Raw genomic sequence first — 18,591 nt, 5'->3', positions numbered from 1 at the left:
TCTTTGCCTTTTGTTGTTTGATTCGCAGTAATGGCTCAATCGTCACATGTTTATTATTAGACCGCTTCCCCTTTAAGACAGAGTCTAATAGGCTCCTGATGCGCCATATTTTTCTCCCAACTATTTCCATAACTACGTCCATTTAAGACATAAACTGTGTTTAAGTGAATCTCCAAGCCGGTCGTTTTGACATATTTTTGTGTATATTTGATCGTTTAGACAAGCACATGAAACCCAAAGTAGCCTATACTTTGCTTGTCTCGTTGTGGTCTGTATCGGAGCGCGCGCCGCCTTGGGAACGGTATCTCTTGCGCTCTTTTTATTATTAAACGCGTCCCGCAATTTAGCAACAGTAGCTAGACTGCATTTTACAACAATCACCGATCGTGCTGATTCTGACGTTAAGTTTGAGTTTTAGGGAGAAATGTCAGTGCACCGCTGTGAAGGGAAGGATGTTGTGCTAGACAGAATGCGGCTTATGTATAAATATTCTTTTTATAATCTTTGGAAGGCGAAATCTAAAATAAAATCAGACTAATATCACAGATCTAAAGTGTAAACAGGCTACCTTTCAATGTTTAGTTCTGTCACTCATTTAGCAGGGCTTGTGTTGTGCTCGCTGTGGCAGCGCGTGAGCGAGATCAATCTCTCTCTCTCTCTGACTGCGAATAGTTAAATTGCATCACAGACGAATGGTTTCATATTATTATACATAGAAATGGCTGGCGAGATAAAATAACTTTCTCTTTATAGCAATAATATATGTATTTTCTTAATTTCTCCAGTACCGACAGCAGAACCGATAACGTCCGAGCTTACCAAAGCCAGTCCTTCAATAGCCTATAGTGCGTTGGTATCTTTTTTATTACTTATTTCTCTGCATTGATTGACAACCCTCTCAAATATAAGACACACAAACAGAACAAATAAAAGTCTCAGATTCACTGTCTGTAATTGCTAAATTCTTGTTTACTTATTGTGACATGATAGCAACCCTTCTGCTGTGATAATGCAACTTCAACTACGCTATCAATATCCAAAGTAGCCGAACGTCATGTCGCATTTTTCTCAAAGTTGGCATTAACATATCAAAAGATTTTAATTAAATATAAAGAACAAATTTAATCCTTACCATTTTCTCCAAGGAATTTAGCTCCTTCCTCACTCTGCTGGAAAATGACTCTAGGGGCAGTGTGCGTCCAACACGTGTTCCACAACAACACTAGGCTTCCCACAGATGCTCCTGCCTAATAATCGGCTTGATATACTTGGATATTGGCCGATGCCGATTATGTTAAAAAATGCAAAAAATCGGCAGATTAATCGGCCGGCCGATTAATCGGTCGACCTCTAATGGGGACAGACCTCCAGAATTATTTAGCATTTGGCAAAGACCTTTGAAACTTGTGATTGATTAGGTCCTTTGATGTTTACAAAGAATATACCTAATCTGCATACAGCATGTGGTCCCTGTGAGAGATTTGGGAGGGACATGTCTCTAATAGAGTGCAGGATTTTGTTAAGTTCTAAAATCTTAATGGAGATTAGTTTTTTTGAAAAGGGAATGAGACCACCTTACCAGTCGCACTGCAACCTCTTGAATAATATCAAACATGTATGAACAGAAAACCTCTTATATTACAGAAAAGGATGTCATTTTAAATTGCCCTTAGATGAGATAGAGGTCAAAAATGGGATTTGCGTTGTAGGGTCCTTAGCAAGTAGGGAGTGTTATCTTGGGTGGAGATGTTCATCTGTGTGAGAGTTTATGACATTGGTTTTCGCAGAGTTCTTTGACTTTTACGACCTCTTGATGTCAGCCTTACAATTTTAAGTGAGAGATTTTATTCATTCCTGCAGATATTTACGGATGGTTCCAAAAAAACAGTCATTCAGATTGTTGACATAGGAGTGTCATTTGTTTAAAATGATATATGGACATGTCTGTTTATACTGAAGAACTAACCACATGAATTGTAGTTGTGCAATGGGATGAACAGGTGAAGCCAGATAAGATGGTAATGTGTTTTGATTCTTCTACTTTAAAGACTATGTTGTCATTTAGATCAGATAGGGAAGATGTATTAATGGACGTATACTCACCATTACACAAATTACAGAGATTCTTTGTTTCTGTCACGATTCTCTGTTGTCTGCTCAGTGTTTTACTTGTCAACTGTCTTAAAACTACAATTCCCATGATTCCCGGCCCTCATCACTCTGTCATTGTTCTCACCTGATTGTCGTTTTGTTACCATCATGTCTGTGTATTTAAACCCTGTTTGTTCCCCAGTCATTGTCGATCTTTGTATGTTATAGTTGTCCTTCACTGTGTTCCGGCCGTGCCCTTCGTCGATGTTTCTCATGTTTATATTTTTGTTATCCCCTCGTGGATGTTTTGTTTGTGCCCTGTGTTATTTAGTTATTTTTAGTTATCTAATTCACCTTGTGCGCCTTCAATAAAGTATGCTGCATTTAGATCCTCACTCCTCGGCTGCCCTCGTCTGAATTGTAACAGAACGATCGACCAATAATGGATCTAGCAGCATTCTTTGCAGAACTGACCCAGGCAGATCTATCAATCCGCGAGTACTCCTACTTCTCCAGTGTGGCGATCAACACCGGTTTTGATGACAAGGCCTTGAAGAACATATACCGGATCGGTGTACCAAAACACCATTGGTGGAAATTGCCGGATATCGGATCTTACACCTGGCAGGAGTATGTGGAGCTCATCTTGGAGAGATTCGCCTCAGAGGAACCACCTCTCTCAATCCTGGGTCCGGCCCAAGCCTGCCACGGCCAACGAACCAATGCCCACGCCTGCCACGGCCGACGCGCTGGAAGCCTCGTCCGTCCCAGAGCCAGCGTTGCCAGCCTCGTCCGTCCCAGAGCCAGCGTTGCCAGCTTCGTCGGTCCGGAGGAGGAGGAGAAGAGGAAAGGCTTCTGCTCCTCAGTCTCCGCCTGCCACGGTCAGCGTGCCAGAGCCCACGCCTGCCACGGCCAGCGAGCCAGCGCCTGTAGCCTCGACCGTCCAAGAGCCAGCGCTTGTAGCCTTGACCGTCCCAGAGCCAGCGCCTGTAGCCTCGACCGTCCCAGAGCCAGCGCCTGTAGCCTTGACCGTCCCAGAGCCAGCGCCTGTAGCCTCGACCGTCCCAGAGCCAGCGCCTGTAGCCTCGACCGTCCCAGAACCAGCGCCTGTAGCCTCGACCGTCCCAGAGCCAGCGCCGGTAGCCTCGACCGTCCCAGTGCCAGCGCCTGTAGCCTCGACCATCCCAGAGCCAGCACCTGTAGTCGTGACCGTCACAGAGCCAGCGCATCCCGAGCCTTCCAGGGCTCCGCCTCTCGAGCCATCCAGGGCTCTGCCTGTCGAGCCTTCCAGAGCTCTGCCTCTCGAGCCTTCCACGGCTTCAATCCCGGAGCCTCTCTCAGCTCCGCCTCCAGAGCCTTCTACGCCACCGCCTCCCTCGGTTCCACCTCCTGAGCCTCCCTCGGCTCCGCCTCCTGAGCCTTCCACGGCTCTGCCGTCCACGGCTCCGCCCTCAGAGTTCCCCATGGCTGTGGTCCTTAGGCCGACTCCCAGGCCACGTAAACCTGTCCCTGTCCTGTGGCCAGCTCCCAGGCCACCTGACCCAGTCCCTGTCTTGTGGCCTCCTTGGACTGCCTGTCTGCCCTCTATGCCCCCGTGGACTGCCTGTCTGCCCCTTGTGCCTCCTTGGACTGCCTGTCTGCCCCTTGTGCCCCTGTGGACTGCCTGTCTGCCCCTTGTGCCCCCCTGGACTGCCTGTCTGCCCCTTGTGCCCCCGTGGATTCCTGCTTGCCCTCTGTGCCCCCTTGGGCTGCCTGTCTGCCCCTTGTGCCCCCTTGGGCTGCCTGTCTGCCCCTTTGTGCCCCCGTGGATTCCTGCTTGCCCCATGTGCCCCCCTTGGACTGTCTGTTTGCCCCTTGTGCCCTCTTTGGTCTGCTAGCCCCCCCTCCACTCCTTGGACGATTTTGTTTATTGTTTTTGTGGGTTTTTTTCATTTTTTTTTAGGATCGTCTGGAATCCGCTCCTTTGAGGGGGGGTTATGTCACGATTCCCCATTGTCTGCTCAGTGTTTCGCTTGTCAACTGTCTTAAAACTACAATTCCCATGATTCCCGGCCCTCATCACTCTGTCATTGTTCTCACCTGTTTGTCGTTTTGTTACCATCATGTCTGTGTATTTAAACCCTGTTTGTTCCCCAGTCATTGTCGATCGTTGTATGTTATAGTTGTCCTTCACTGTGTTCCTGCCGTGCCCTTCGTCGATGTTTCTCATGTTTATATTTTTGTTATCCCCTCATGGATGTTTTGTTTGTGCCCTGTGTTATTTAGTTATTTTTAGTTATCTAATTCACCTTGTGCTCCTTCAATAAAGTATGCTGCATTTAGATCCTCACTCCTCGTCTGCCCTCGTCTGAATTGTAACAGAACGATCGACCAATAATGGATCTTGCAGCATTCTTTGCAGAACTGACCCAGGCGGATCTATCAATCCGCGAGTACTCCTAATTCTTCTCCAGTGTGGCGATCCACACCAGTTTTGATGACAAGGCCTTGAAGAACATATACCGGATCGGTGTACCAAAACACCGTTGGTGGAAATTGCAGGAGATCGGATCTTACACCTGGCAGGAATATGTGGAGCTCATCTTGGAGAGATTCACCTCAGAGGAACCACCTCTCTCAATCCCGGGTCCGGCCCACGCCTGCCATGGCCAACGAACCAATGCCCACGCCTGCAATGGCCGACGCGCTGGAAGCCTCGTCTGTCCCAGAGCCAGCGTTGCCAGCCTCGTCTGTCCCAGAGCGAGCGTTGCCAGCTTCGACGGTCCGGAGGAGGAGGAGAAAAGGAAAGGATTCTGCTCCTCAGTCTCCGCCTGCCACGGTCAGCGAGCCAGAGCCCACACCTGCCACGGCCAGCGAGCCAGCGCCTGTAGCCTCGACCGTCCCAGAGCCAGCGCCTGTAGCCTCGACCGTCCCAGAGCCAGCGCCTGTAGCCTTGACCGTCCCAGAGCCAGCGACTGTAGCCTCGACCGTCCCAGAGCCAGCGCCTGTAGCCTCGACCGTCCCAGAACCAGCGCCTGTAGCCTCGACCGTCCCAGAGCCAGCGCCGGTAGCCTCGACCATCCCAGTGCCAGCGCCTGTAGCCTCGACCATCCCAGAGCCAGCGCCTGTAGTCGTGACCGTCACAGAGCCAGTGCATCCCGAGCCTTCCAGGGCTCCGCCTCTCGAGCCATCCAGGGCTCCGCCTGTCGAGCCTTCCAGGGCTCTGCCTCTCGAGCCTTCCACGGCTTCAATCCCGGAGCCTCTCTCAGCTCCGCCTCCAGAGCCTTCTACGCCACCGCCTCCCTCGGTTCCACCTCCTGAGCCTCCCTCGGCTCCGCCTCCTGAGCCTTCCACGGCTCTGCCATCCACGGCTCCTCCCTCAGAGTTCCCCATGGCTGTGGTCCTTAGGCCGACTCCCAGGCCACGTAAACCTGTCCCTGTCCTGTGGCCGCCTACCAGGCCTCCTGAACCTGTCCTTGCTCTGTGGCCAGCTTCCAGGCCACCTGACCCAGTCCCTGTCTTGTGGCCTCCTTGGACTGCCTGTCTGCCCTCTGTGCCCCCGTGGACTGCCTGTCTGCCCCTTGTGCCTCCTTGGACTGCCTGTCTGCCCCTTGTGCCCCTGTGGACTGCCTGTCTGCCCCTTGTGCCCCCTTGGGCTGCCTGTCTGCCCCTTTGTGCCCCTTGGAGTGTCTCTTTGCCCCATGTGCCCCCCTTGGACTGTCTGTTTGCCCCTTGTGCCCTCTTTGGTCTGCTAGCCCCCCCTCCACTCCGTGAACGATTTTGTTTATTGTTTTTGTGGGTTTTTTCATTTTTTTTAGGATCGTCTGGAATCCGCTCCTTTGAGGGGGGTTATGTCACGATTCCCCATTGTCTGCTCAGTGTTTCGCTTGTCAACTGTCTTAAAACTACAATTCCCATGATTCCCGGCCCTCATCACTCTGTCATTGTTCTCACCTGATTGTCGTTTTGTTACCATCATATCTGCGTATTTAAACCCTGTTTGTTCCCCAGTCATTGTCGTTTGTTGTATGTTATAGTTGTCCTTCACTGTGTTCCGGCCGTGCCCTTCGTCGATGTTTCTCATGTTTATATTTTTGTTATCCCCTCGTGGATGTTTTGTTTGTGCCCTGTGTTATTTATTTATCTTGTTCACCTTGTGCTCCTTCAATAAAGTATGCTGCATTTAGATCCTCACTCCTCATCTGCCCTCGTCTGAAACGTAACAGTTTCTTTGTATATTTTTAGGTGCCTGCATACGTTGGAGTGCTAGGGAAAGAGGTGGCTAATAGATAAAACGTGGCCAAAGGCCAAAAAATAAAACGTGTAAAAGCACTAGAAAACTAAAAATGAGGCAAAAACCTAAAAAGGGAAAGGTTAAGCTATAAATGGCAGGTAAGATGGGACAGAAGCAGCACTAGTATGTGGCTTTAAAATACAATGCACTCAGTGGTGAGGGAACAGGACGTGGGTGGGAATAGAAGGGATGCGATTTGATTTACTAGATTAAGACTGGGTCAAAGGAACCACACACACCTTTGCACCTAATTTTACAGCAGCAGCAGCACGTCAACATGCTTAACTTAGTATGTCTGTTCATGTTTTAGCTGTAGTAAGTCTTTGTATTTGCTCTGCAGCAGCAGCTTAGCAAATCTAGTCCAATATCCTATCAACATGTCATACACACATTAACATGCTAAATCTTTCATAGAGTTGTCATGACTAAAATGTACTATAGATATGTTTATTTAAGATATTGCTTTATCTTTATGCTTGTTGGATAATCCGTAAAAAAAAATTCCGAGCTGCACACAATAAACAGAGACTGCAATGCTGCCATCTGACTTAAATATCAATTCACACATGCACATTTATATTAATTAAGTCTGTACATTTGTCATATTGTCTTAACAGACTCACTACTGCGTAGTCATTTTAGATGTGTTTAATTTAAACATCGCTCTATCTCTATGCTTGTTGTTAGAAAATCAGTCTAACGAAAATGTGTTCTATTATTTTGTAGAATTCAATTTGAAGTCATTTTTCATGCTTTTCTGGATTAGATATTCTGCTTCGGGCATATCCCTACTGTGAGCTATATAAGTCATCTGAATCCATACAATATCTCAGACTATAACAGACTAAAATTAAGATGCTTGAAAATCATATTCAGGTTTTTTGTTATTTATTTTTAAGTTTGTGTTCCATGGATAAAAAAATAACAGCACACATGTTTTGAACAACATTTAGGTTGAGTAAATGATGACAGTGAAACATTATTTTAATATTGTTGCTCATTCTTGCGGTGACTCTTTCTGCTCCGTGTTGTTACAGGACATTTTTCAAAGTGATTGGTATGCACTACAGTTGAACACAGTGATGAGAGAGATGTTCAGAGATATTAATGGAGTGATCTACTTTGATGTCTGGCAGATGACTTCCTGTCACTATCTACATGAAAACATTCACCCCGGTCCTGTTATCATTGCTAATGAGATTGACATGTTACTGTCTTATATCTGCCCTAACTGAAACACCAGACACAATAACATAATGTATGTTAATAACTTTATTCATACAGTATGATGCAAATTAAAATTAGTAGACTTGATCTAAATTAGAGAAGAGGTGTAATTTAACGGATTATCTCAAAGTGCACTTGAATTACATTTCTATCATCACTTTGTTAATGATCATATTTATCTTCTTTATTTACAAAACTTAACACTGTGATTTATGAAACATTTTATAATAATATAACTGTTATAATCTTTGTTCTGTCACTCGGACATCTCTAAAAAGATTGTTATTTGTCTAATGTGTTTTACATTTTTTTGTTATTACTTGTTTGTCTTGGGTTATTTCAATTCACATTTTTGCAAACAGTTATATTTGTTCATCCATAGTTTTAGTGATATTTAATATAGTCTTGTAACACCCATGAGAACAATACAATTGTGTTAATGAAATTTAAGATACAATAAAAGCAGGACTGTTTTCAAGAAATTAAAGCAAGTATTTTCTGTTTCAAAACAGGGTAACTTTAATAGATATGTTTTTAACCATAAGGGTTCCCACTTGACTTTCCCTAGTCATGCAATATTACAGAGCTGAGCATAACTAGAGAAATATTAACCATGAAATATACATGATTTTTACAAAACTTTATGAACATTGGTTATTTCAATGGCTTGTCCATGCCTGGTTTCCAGGGTTTACTTTAGGTATGTAGGCCTATGTCCTTTGAGAAGGATACAGTGGGTGTAGAAAAATACATGTCACTAAAGCAATATCTCTCGAGCAAGAGTGCTGTTTAGTCTGTATATCAGCTCGGCTGTAAGCACGAGGCTGCAGGGTTTTATAAAAAATTTCATCAGCCAAGTAAATAAATAAGAAAAGCCTCCTATAAACCCTCTTGTGTGGGGAACTACTTTCTAATGGCAAGGATCAGCTGTTGCTAGTTCGAAAGATGTGCCCAAGCCTCCATTAATAATTTTAAAGCATCACTTTAAAACTAGTAACAGTGTCTTGGGTTGTTTCTAACAATTTATTGGAGTAACAACGACATGTGTGAGAGTGTGTGTGAGTGAGAGAAAGAGAGAGAGGCAGAGAGAGACTGAGCGTCTGTTAATCTGCGAGCCGCAATTAACAGTAAAGGCTGATTAATAGTTCTGTATCGAACCTACCCCATAGGTTTGCATCTATAGTTCTGCATTGGTGTGTCTGCTTTCTACAAAACACAACCAAAATACTAATGTATTGAGAGAAAGTGCCTTCATTTCTGGAAAAAAGATACATTTCATGAATAAACAAAAGCAATGTATTCATGGATTCAAAATTATTTATTAAATTAATGTTGCATTAAAAAAGAGTTATCAAATTTATCAAAATATATGACCATGTTTACTCACTTCTCCAAGGGCGGCACAATTATGACGAGAAACTTCCTCTCGGATGCTCTGCACTTCTGTTTATCTGCTAGACAGTGTTACTGGTGATGGCGAGCAACATAGGCTCTTTTAAGACATGACATAAGGAATTTAATTGTCTTTTACTTTTTTAAATAGAGGTCATTGTACTATAAAAACATTCTGTAAGTTTCAGAACTGAAAACTTCCTCCTCAATAGAAAAAGATAATTTATTTGAACCAGCTGCAAAAACATTTCATTTGGAATTTGTGGAACTTGTGACGTCACAAGGACCAAATACATCTGCATATGACTTCCTCTTTAGCAAGACATCAATGCCTATTTTTCATCATTGCACTCTTGGCCCCACCCACTTGTGCTCATTCACACAGGTGAAGAGAGAGAGATGGCCTTGCCATGGAAGATTCATCCAAATTCGACTTGAAAACTCACCTTGATGAACCAATCTGGATTGAAATGTTTTTCTGCATCAACGTTCACTAGACGAATGGCTTTGACCCTTATCATACATATCACGCTACTTTTAAAAGATGAGTTATAAAAGTAGACGATTTATTAAAAGTCAAGTTATTACTCTGAAATGGAGACCCACATTGTGTTTCATTCAGATGCACTGTCTTGCTGTTGTTCTGTTTTGAAGGCATCCTGGACCAGTTTTGCACCCTTGTGTGCTATTTTTAATTGTTAGTATTTTGTAAACATGAATTAGATGAGTCTTTGGTCATTTTGATGTGTTTCAGGTGTTGTGTGCCACTTTTTATGAGTGGTACAAGTACAACTTTTAAAAACGTCTCATTCTGCTGCTGGCACTGACTGGGAGAAACACATGCGTACCTGTGTGTAAACAAACATGGAAGGTGTGAAAAGATCAGCGTTTCTGCTTTGGCCAGTTGAAGCCGGTTGAACACCCAAGATCACTATGGATTGTATTATGTTTTCATATTCAGAACATTTCAGCTTTGACTGTATGTGTTTTAGGCTCATGTCAGTGTGGATTGTTTGTGAACCAGTCACAATATGATTTAAGCTTTGCAAAGGAAATGTTATTGAAGGATGAGGCCGTTAAAACACTATTGGACCACAAATCTCTAAGTAAACAATTTCATTCATGAATATTTCATATGCCATGACTTATTGATAGTTTATGGTGCTGCTTGAGTAAACAGTTAAATACATTCAGATACATGTTGGATGTGGGTTTGTGGTGGTGAGGGTGTGGTCAAGCATTAGTCTGGGGAGAGAAAAAGCAGTTTTCACCTGAGATGAATTGCTGGTAACTGCTGTTTCCGTTGTAGTATATTTTTATCAAGTTAAGTAAACATTAATCAGGTGTAATCAATGTAAACATTGTTGATTTGTACCACAGTTATGTCTGACGGGCAAACATGCAGTTTACTGTGTGTGTGTAAAGGCCTGTGGACGTGATGGAATGTGTGCTCAACATATGTGTGACTATTTGAATGTGTGTGCAGAAACAGCAATAGCTTTACATGTGTGCTCACATGACCACTGGGAGAATTTATGTCCTCCAAAGGGTGGTTCCTGTTCACTTCTAAAAATGGTCAGACCAGAGACAAAAAAGTGTAAACCCCACCTTGTTTGAGGAGATGTATTTAAGTGAACAAAACCCAGAGATGCTTTAGTTGTTGTTGTGGTTTTACTGCAGGCAACTCAGCTTTATTGTAGGATAATAAAGTCTATTCTTCTGAAATCAAAATCCCAAAGATGTTGAGTGATTTTTCACAAAATTGGCAAAAAAAAACCTACTACACCGTTCACAGTGAGAGACGGAGGAAAAAAGGGGCCCAGACCTCAGAGTGGGATAGAGAACCCAACTGTCAAGTCTTGTGTGTGTTGGCCGGTGCCATTCCCAGAGCATTTGAGTGTATTTGTGAAGCTTTAGCATTACACCGTAAAGCGAACGTGTTTCTGTTATTAATACATTTTCATCTCGGTACTGAAGAAGTCCATCTTGCATCAGGTCGGCCACAGCCCAGAAGAACACCGCCAGCGTTTTCCGCTCCATGATGCCGACCAAGTTCGGCTGCCCACTTTAACCAGCAGCTCCATGACGTGCTGGCCAATGAGGTAAGGTATGCAGAGGATGTCATCAACCTGGTGGTGCTGGAGAAGTTCGTCTCCCAGTTGCTGAAGGGGATGGCTTAGTGGGTCCAGTGCCACCAACCAGCGTCACTGGACAAAGTAATCCAGCTGGCTGAAGACCATCTGGCAGCGTATATGGGGACCGGCGCACCCCATGCCCTTTCTCCCATTAGTGTCTCCTCCCCTGTTCTCTCTCCTCCCTCCTTCCTTTCATCCTGTTCCATTTCCCCGGAAATAGAGGAACATTCCCCCAAGACCGGCTCCCCAGTCATGGGGGTTCTCTACTCCCACAAACCCCATCTCTCCCCTCTCTTCATCCTAGGTGATGGTGTCCATTGCCACGAGTGTGGGAGGGAGGCTTAGGCTGGTCTTCTGGAGTTGCACGGAGCCAGTCATGTTTGAGAGTAGTGCCCAGTCATGGAGGTGGGGGCCTTTATCCAGATCCCCGACATTCCACAGACCACCCCCGATCAGGCAGGGATGTATCAAATACCTGTGAGTATTAAAGGAAGTAATCAAACCTCCATTCATCAATGCTTGGTTCAAAACAGTGCATTGGAGGCAAATAACTGAATGAAGGTGAGGTGTGTGTACGGGAATATTCATGATTATCCTATAGTGATCTTCACAGTATTATTCTGGGGACAAAAGCATAATATGGAGGCAGTGGTAAGTCCTCGCATCACCCATAATTTTGGGATCTAATTGGCCGGCTTTCCGATCATTATTGAAGGTGTTGTGTGTGGATGGGTCCTGTGAGAAAGCAAATCGTGTGGGATGTGCTAAGCGCTGGCTGTTGAGGCGTGGCCTGGGCCATCGGCGGCTGCACCGCATCAGGCTGATGCTGGGGAAGGGGATGTGTCATCCTCCCCATCCATAAGCAATTCCCGGCAGGGGATTTCCCACTGGAGCAGTCATGACAAAACCCTGAAGCACATGTTTGACCAAGTGAAAGTGATTGATTTTCAATGTCTCCAGCCAAGCTTTGCACTCACATATTCATATTTTTCTATTATAAAAGATTGGTTGTATAGAGTGACACAGGACACTTGGACAAATGAAAATACAACCCAGTGGTTGATACCAAAAAGCCGTTGGAAAATTGTATTCCAGGTGGCTCATAATCCGATGGCAGGTCACTTGGGACAGGGGAAAAAAATAAGCCATCTCATGGCCCGTTTCTATTGGCCGGGCATTCACAAGGATGGTGTGTGGCATGCCGTAAATGGCAGCTGGTGAACTCGCTGGCCACTCCAAAAGCGCCTTTGTGCCCACTTATGATGTTTGAGGTTCCTTTCAAACAAAATGCCGTGGATTTTGTTGGGCCAAAATCTCAGCACGTAGTGTTGCGGAGGCACTCTTCAAAATAATTTGGGATTCCGAAAGAAATCCTCACTGATCAGGGCACTGCTTTTATCTCATGTACACTATGTGAGCTGTGCGAATGATTGGGTATTAAATCGATTCGGACAAGCATGTATCATCCACAAATGAATGGCTTGGTCGAACGATTTAATTAAAATAACTCGAAACTGGGTTAAGTGGCTCGAACCCCTGTTATTTGGAGTGCGAGGGTTTTCCACATTTGAATTGTTATATGGGCATAAGCCCCGAATTGGGCCCTTTGAGGTCACACAGCAAACCATGGAGAGAGGCGGTCCCCGTATACTTGGCGATGGTAGTCCTGGAGAGGTAGGAGCTCGGTGAATCTAAAAGCCAATAAGTTCACCCCATCTCCACTTGTGGAGACCACCTCTCGCTGTCACAACGTTCACAGTTTGGCAGATTGTAAAATAATTTTTCTGATGTGTTCTCGCCTCTCCCCGGTCGCAACCCCAGGGGTAGTAGTACGTACCACTTACCCGAACACAAGAAATAGTTAGTATGGGGAGAATTAAAGGCCATGCTCGATATGGGGGTAATAGAAGAATCCAACAGTGATTGGGCCAGCGCGGTGGTTCTGGTACCTAAGAGCTAAGGTCCGGTTCACTGTGGATTATAGAAAAGTTAATGCGGTGTCAAATTTTGATGCTTATCCAATACCTCGGGTTGACGAACTGCTCGATCGGTTGGGCAAGGCTCTCTTTTTTTCGACATAGGATTTAACAACGGAATATTGGCAGATCCCCTAAACGCTAATGTCCTGTGCAAAAAACAGACAGCCTTCTCCACACTGTTTGGTTGTTTTTAACTTGACATGGCATCTAAAAAGACAAACAAGCCATCAAAGACTTTTATCTAGCACACATTTACATTGGAATCAATTATAAAACAGCTCGGACAGACACAAAAACATGCTCAATGTGAATGGCCGCATAAGTATAAGACTGGAACTCTGTAGAAAAGTTTGGTCACACTTGCCTTGCAGTGACCAAAACAAATTAAATCAGAAACTTCTTCTACTTGAACTTCTTCAGTGTAGCCTTTTGTCTATTCCATCTTTGCACACTCAATCAATTTCAGGTGCATCCTGGGAAGCTTTTTAAGCAGTATTGAATGATTTCATATGCTGGACACTTGTTGGCTACTTATCTTTAAAAAATAAATAAGTAAAACAAATAAATAAAGAAAAGGTTTGTATAGACCTCTATAATTAAGCACAATTTATTTTAGAGTACAGAAATAATCCCAAGCATTTGACCATAAGCCTTAAGATCAAAAGTTTTTTTTTTTCCTCCCCTTTTCTCCCCAGTTTGGAATGTCCAATTCCCAATGTGCTCTAAGTCCTCGTTGTGACATAGTGACTGATACACAAAGACGAGAGCGCGTGCACACACACACACCTGCATGGAGAAGAAGTTATATAAGTTCCCGCTCCCTCCGCCTTTCTGTCCGGTTCTGGGCATTGAAATGCATCTATGTGACAATGAGGAGTGAATGGCTGGGCTATGATGATGCACTGCCAGCATTGAATTGGCTGATCAGCAGGAGAGTGAGATAAAGGGGAGCCGGAGAGAGGGCTAGACTGGTAATCTGGCATACCGGGCATTTTACCGGTGGGCCGACGCACTTTGGGGCCGATGAGTTGCGGACTGGCCTTTGGGAGAACTGAGCGGGTCGGCCGCGAAATGGGCCGAGTGGGCAGCGATAAGCTAAAATGAGCCACCGTGTTATGGGGAACGGACCACAAAATGGCACGGAAATTCTGGTGATGTGGAGAGAGAGAGAGAGAGAGAGAGAGAGAGAAAGAAAGATATAGATTTAAACTCACTGATAGATAGTTAGATGGATGGATAGATAGATAGATAGATAGATAGACAGACAGACGATCGATTCTTGTACCGAAGAAAAGAAAGCCATTTTATTTAAAAATAAATTAACGTAATATTTTTTTTTTTAGTTCCGTAGTTTTATAGATATGTGTTTCCAGAATCTAATATTTATAGTCACATGCAATAAATAGGAAATAAACATTATTATTATATATTAATAGGTTATAAATATAATTATGATATGATAATACATTCATCGTAATTAGAAAATATGTATTAAATCAACTATATTATTGACACAATTATGGAAATACCTTTATACAATGACATTGATGACAATAGTAATAATAATATTGATGGTAATGAAATAGTATTATAATCATAGTGGTAATAATGATGATAGTGATATAAATAATAATATGAACAATATATAATATCAACATGTATATGCATATATGGATAAAACCAAAAATATATAAATTGTTTTAAATATTTTTATCTTTCCACTTCTCTTATAAGTTTGTAAAGATATGATTGGGAGAGTGTGTGGGTCTGGTTCCAGGTGTTTGATTTAGCTTCAGATAAATAAAAAATGGGTTCCAGATGTCATTAAATGTAAATATATTCTTCTTGTGAGTGAATATAATTTATTCTATTGTGAGGAATTCTGTAAGAAGATTGATCCAATGATTGATATGGATAGATATTTTTTTATTTCCAATTTAACAGAATTATTTTCTTGGCGATAGTTAGAGAGATGAGGAATGGGTTTTTATATTTGGTTGGAAGATTATCGACTTCTATGGTGTTACAGAGTAAACAAATTGATGGCTATGGAGAGATTCTACAGCCCATGTTTATCAGTCACTACTATCCAATAGGAATAAACTGGCTGACAGGTCCATCAGGCTGTCACGAACCCCGCTCCTCTGCCCCATCTCCGCGTCCACGAGCACGCACACATGCACTCCGCGAGCGTGCTCGCTTCCCGCTTCCTCGCTCCGCCCCCTTGAGCTCGTACGCTCTGTTTCCTCCCTCGGGCTTCCACGCCCGGTTTTGCCATTACGATCTCTCGCTCGTAAACTATCTCCCCCCTCTGACTCATGCTCGCTTCTCACGCGCATCAGCCTGAACATTATGACCACCTGCACTCACGCGCTTCCAATCCCCACACATTAGTTACATCTGCACCTTCCCCTATAAATACCCAGCACTTCCGTTTCACGGGTGTTGGTTATTGTATTTAGATTCCCGTGTTTTGCCCCCCGCTAGTCTCGTCTAGTTTTGACCCCCCTGTGATTCGTTCCTCTTAGCTTGCCAGCTCCCTAGTTGTTAACTGTTTTCCCGTCTTCTACCCTCTTGTTATTTCTGATTCTGATTACCCGGCTTTTTGACTCTACGCTTTCCACGACTACTCTATCTGTAGATTTGCCCCTTTGTCTTATCCTGATTCCCCGGCCCCGACTTTACGCTTCCCTCTACGACTCTCCTTCTGGATTTTCCCCATTGTACCTTTGCCTGCTCTTATTTAATAAAGCAGTTGTTCGTTACATTGTGACTGTCTCGTCTTGTGTGTGTGTGTCCGGGTTACACAGGCATGGAAGTAATTGTCAGTGCTACACAAAGTGCGTTGTGAACAGGTGTCTGTGTCGCTTAAACCCATTTTAAACTTTTTTTTTTTTTGGGTGATGTGGGTCCAATGAATAATCTTGTACTGTGTGAGTTGTAAATTTGTATTGCTAGTCATAGAGAAAGTATTGTTACAGATTTCTTTCCAGAGTTCAGGGTTGGAGGAGAGAGCTAAATCATTTCCCCTATTGATTATTGGTAGTGTTATAGTTACATCAGTATGTGATATTAGTTTATAGTTTGGATATACATTTTTTTAAATGAGTGATTTTCATTATATCTTCCATTAACTGAGAAGAGTGTAATGGGTTATTGGTTATATTAATCTTTGATTGAATTATGGACTTTATTTGTTGATACTGGAGAAACTGTGCCCTCCCTAGACTGTATTTCTGTACTAGTGTATTAAATTATATGAACTGGTTATTTTGGAATAAATTATGTAGGTGAGTGATTCCTTTGTGCTGCCATGATGGGAAGTGGACAGGAATATTTTATAGTTGAAAATCAGGATTGTGCCAGATTGGGGTTTATCTACATGGAGGTAGTGGTGATTTATTAATTCTGTTTACTTTCCACCAGCCTTTCAGAGTTGAAGTGATTGTAATGTTTTTAAAGCAGTTTGTTTTTTTATTTGAATTTGGCTGAGTGCATAGTGTAGCCCAGTGTTTCCCAACCGGGGTGCTGTGGCAGCCTGGGGTGTAGCCTGGCGAGATCAGGTGTGTTGTGTGAAAAATCCTCCAAAAATGTGAATACCTTAAAAACCAGAATGTCATACATTTCTCAATAATAACAAGTAGTAATAATAATAATTTTACTGCCACTGCGACTCTCTCTCTCATTCCGCAGCTCACAGGCTCGTGAATGGACATGAAGTGCATTGATATACAATGTCTCTTCATGCAAGTGTTCCGATAAAAAATTATATATTGTTTGCAATATTAGAGGTAAAACTAGAGGTAAGATTTGAGGTATATAGTAGTCCCATGGGAGATTTAGATGAGATTTGTTCTATTTTGGATGTTTTAGTTTTACAAGATTTATTATTGATGATAAAAAACGTCTCTGGTTACATGTGTAGCCCTTCTTCCCTGAAAAAAGCAGAACGGGATGCTGCACTTTTGCTAAGTGCTATGGGGAACAATCCTAGTTGTGACCGAGCTATGAATAATGTGTGTAACACGTCAATGAACATTGACCGGAATTTATAGCCTCGGCTGATGTAATCATTAGATGCACCTGAGGCCAGGCTATAAATGGATATGTCACCAGGTGTCGTCAGATACTTCTTTTTGAAGAACAGTCCTGGGACGTCCCAGTGCGGCAAAGAAGCGCAGCATCTCGTTCTGCTTTTTCAGGGAACAAGGGTTACACATATAACCCGAGACGTTCCCTTTACAAAAAGCTTCACTATGATGCTGCGCTTTTGCTAAGCACTATGGGGAACGCATTACCCACGCCGCCGCACTGGGGGCTGTCCAGACCCCTAAGGTTGTGCAGTGTACTCACAAAAACGCGAGAGGTCTCAGACATGAGCTTGAGATGTCGACTCAAGGGCATAAGAGCCCGGAGTAGCATAAACATCTAAACGATAAAATTTTGATGAATGTGTGAGGAGAGGACAAGCCTGCCGCATCACAATCTTGTTCAGGCATGAGTGGAGATGTCGACTCAAGGGCATAAGAGCCCGGAGTGCAGAACATCCAAACTAAAAAACTGAAGCAAACTGGGGGGGGACTCAGGGAGAAGTAGAGGAGACATTGCGCTATCAACAGAGGTGAAGAGGTCCTCTTCTGCCCTGAAAAATCTACCCAGATCAGTTCCAAGTGGAGGGAGCCCTAGCACTTGAAATGGTCTCGATAACCTCAAGATAAAACCCTGTGAACCTCATTTGGTACCCTTAGGGGCCAGACATGAAAGGTTTCACAATTCGGGCCAAGGATGAGAAGGTCCTCCCTGTTCGGAATCGCCAAAGGCGAGCCGTCGAGGAGAGGAATTAACTCTGAGAAACATATCCTGTTCGGCCAGCGCAGTGCCATTAAAAGGAGGCAAGACCCTTGCTGATGAGCATTGCCAAGACTCCCAGGAGCAGAGAAACCGGGGAAAGAAACGCATACAGACGCATTCTGAGTCATGTATGTGTCTTAACGTCCAGACCCAAGGGGGCTGGGTGATTTCAGGGAGAAGTAGAGGAAACATTGCACTATTCATAGAGGTGAAGAGGTCCTCTTCTACCCTAAGATCTCACCCACCTATCAGTGCTATCAGTAAGAGGCAAAAACCCTTGCTGGCGAACTCTGGGCAACTACTACCTAAGGGTGGAGTTCTTAACTCCCCCATTGCTATTTTCTGTCTGGACAGTAAATCTGCTCCCACATACGGGCATCCAGGGATTTAACTGACCTGAGTGACAGGAGCTTGCCCTGGGACCTAAGGAGAATCCGATGCGTAAGAAATACAGCTGACAAGAACGTGGGTCTCCTTGATGATTTATGTAAGAGGCTAGCGCTGTATTGTCCACCCACACCAAGACAAGGCAGCCTCAGGAGGAGGTATTTCAGGGCCAGAAATACAGCCATCAACCCGAGACAGTGACTGTGACAACCGAGCTGACGACCCTCCTATCCCCTTAAGCTGGACGACCACTTAA

General features: G+C 44.0%; 1 protein-coding gene across 4 annotated transcripts in view; it reads left to right on the top strand.

Moving 5' to 3' along the window:
- LOC127634169 (NXPE family member 3-like) overlaps nucleotides 1-18,591 on the top strand; it is a 190,878-nt gene that overhangs the window by 78,969 nt on the left and 93,318 nt on the right. The window contains exon 8 of one of the 4 annotated variants that reach the window (XM_052113591.1): nucleotides 7,402-8,135. The exons of the other annotated variants lie outside the window; for them this stretch is intronic. Within the exon in view, the coding sequence (XP_051969551.1) occupies nucleotides 7,402-7,599 (198 nt within the window). The 3' untranslated portion in view covers nucleotides 7,600-8,135. Of the gene's footprint in view, nucleotides 1-7,401; nucleotides 8,136-18,591 lie in introns of those variants that run through there. 4 annotated transcript variants of the gene reach the window in all.

This window comes from Xyrauchen texanus, chromosome 41 (genome assembly GCF_025860055.1).
Source record: "Xyrauchen texanus isolate HMW12.3.18 chromosome 41, RBS_HiC_50CHRs, whole genome shotgun sequence".
Classification (NCBI taxonomy): domain Eukaryota; kingdom Metazoa; phylum Chordata; class Actinopteri; order Cypriniformes; family Catostomidae; genus Xyrauchen; species Xyrauchen texanus.
The sequence above is the reverse complement of the archived record's forward strand: the minus strand, read 5'-3'. Positions and strand labels throughout refer to the sequence as shown.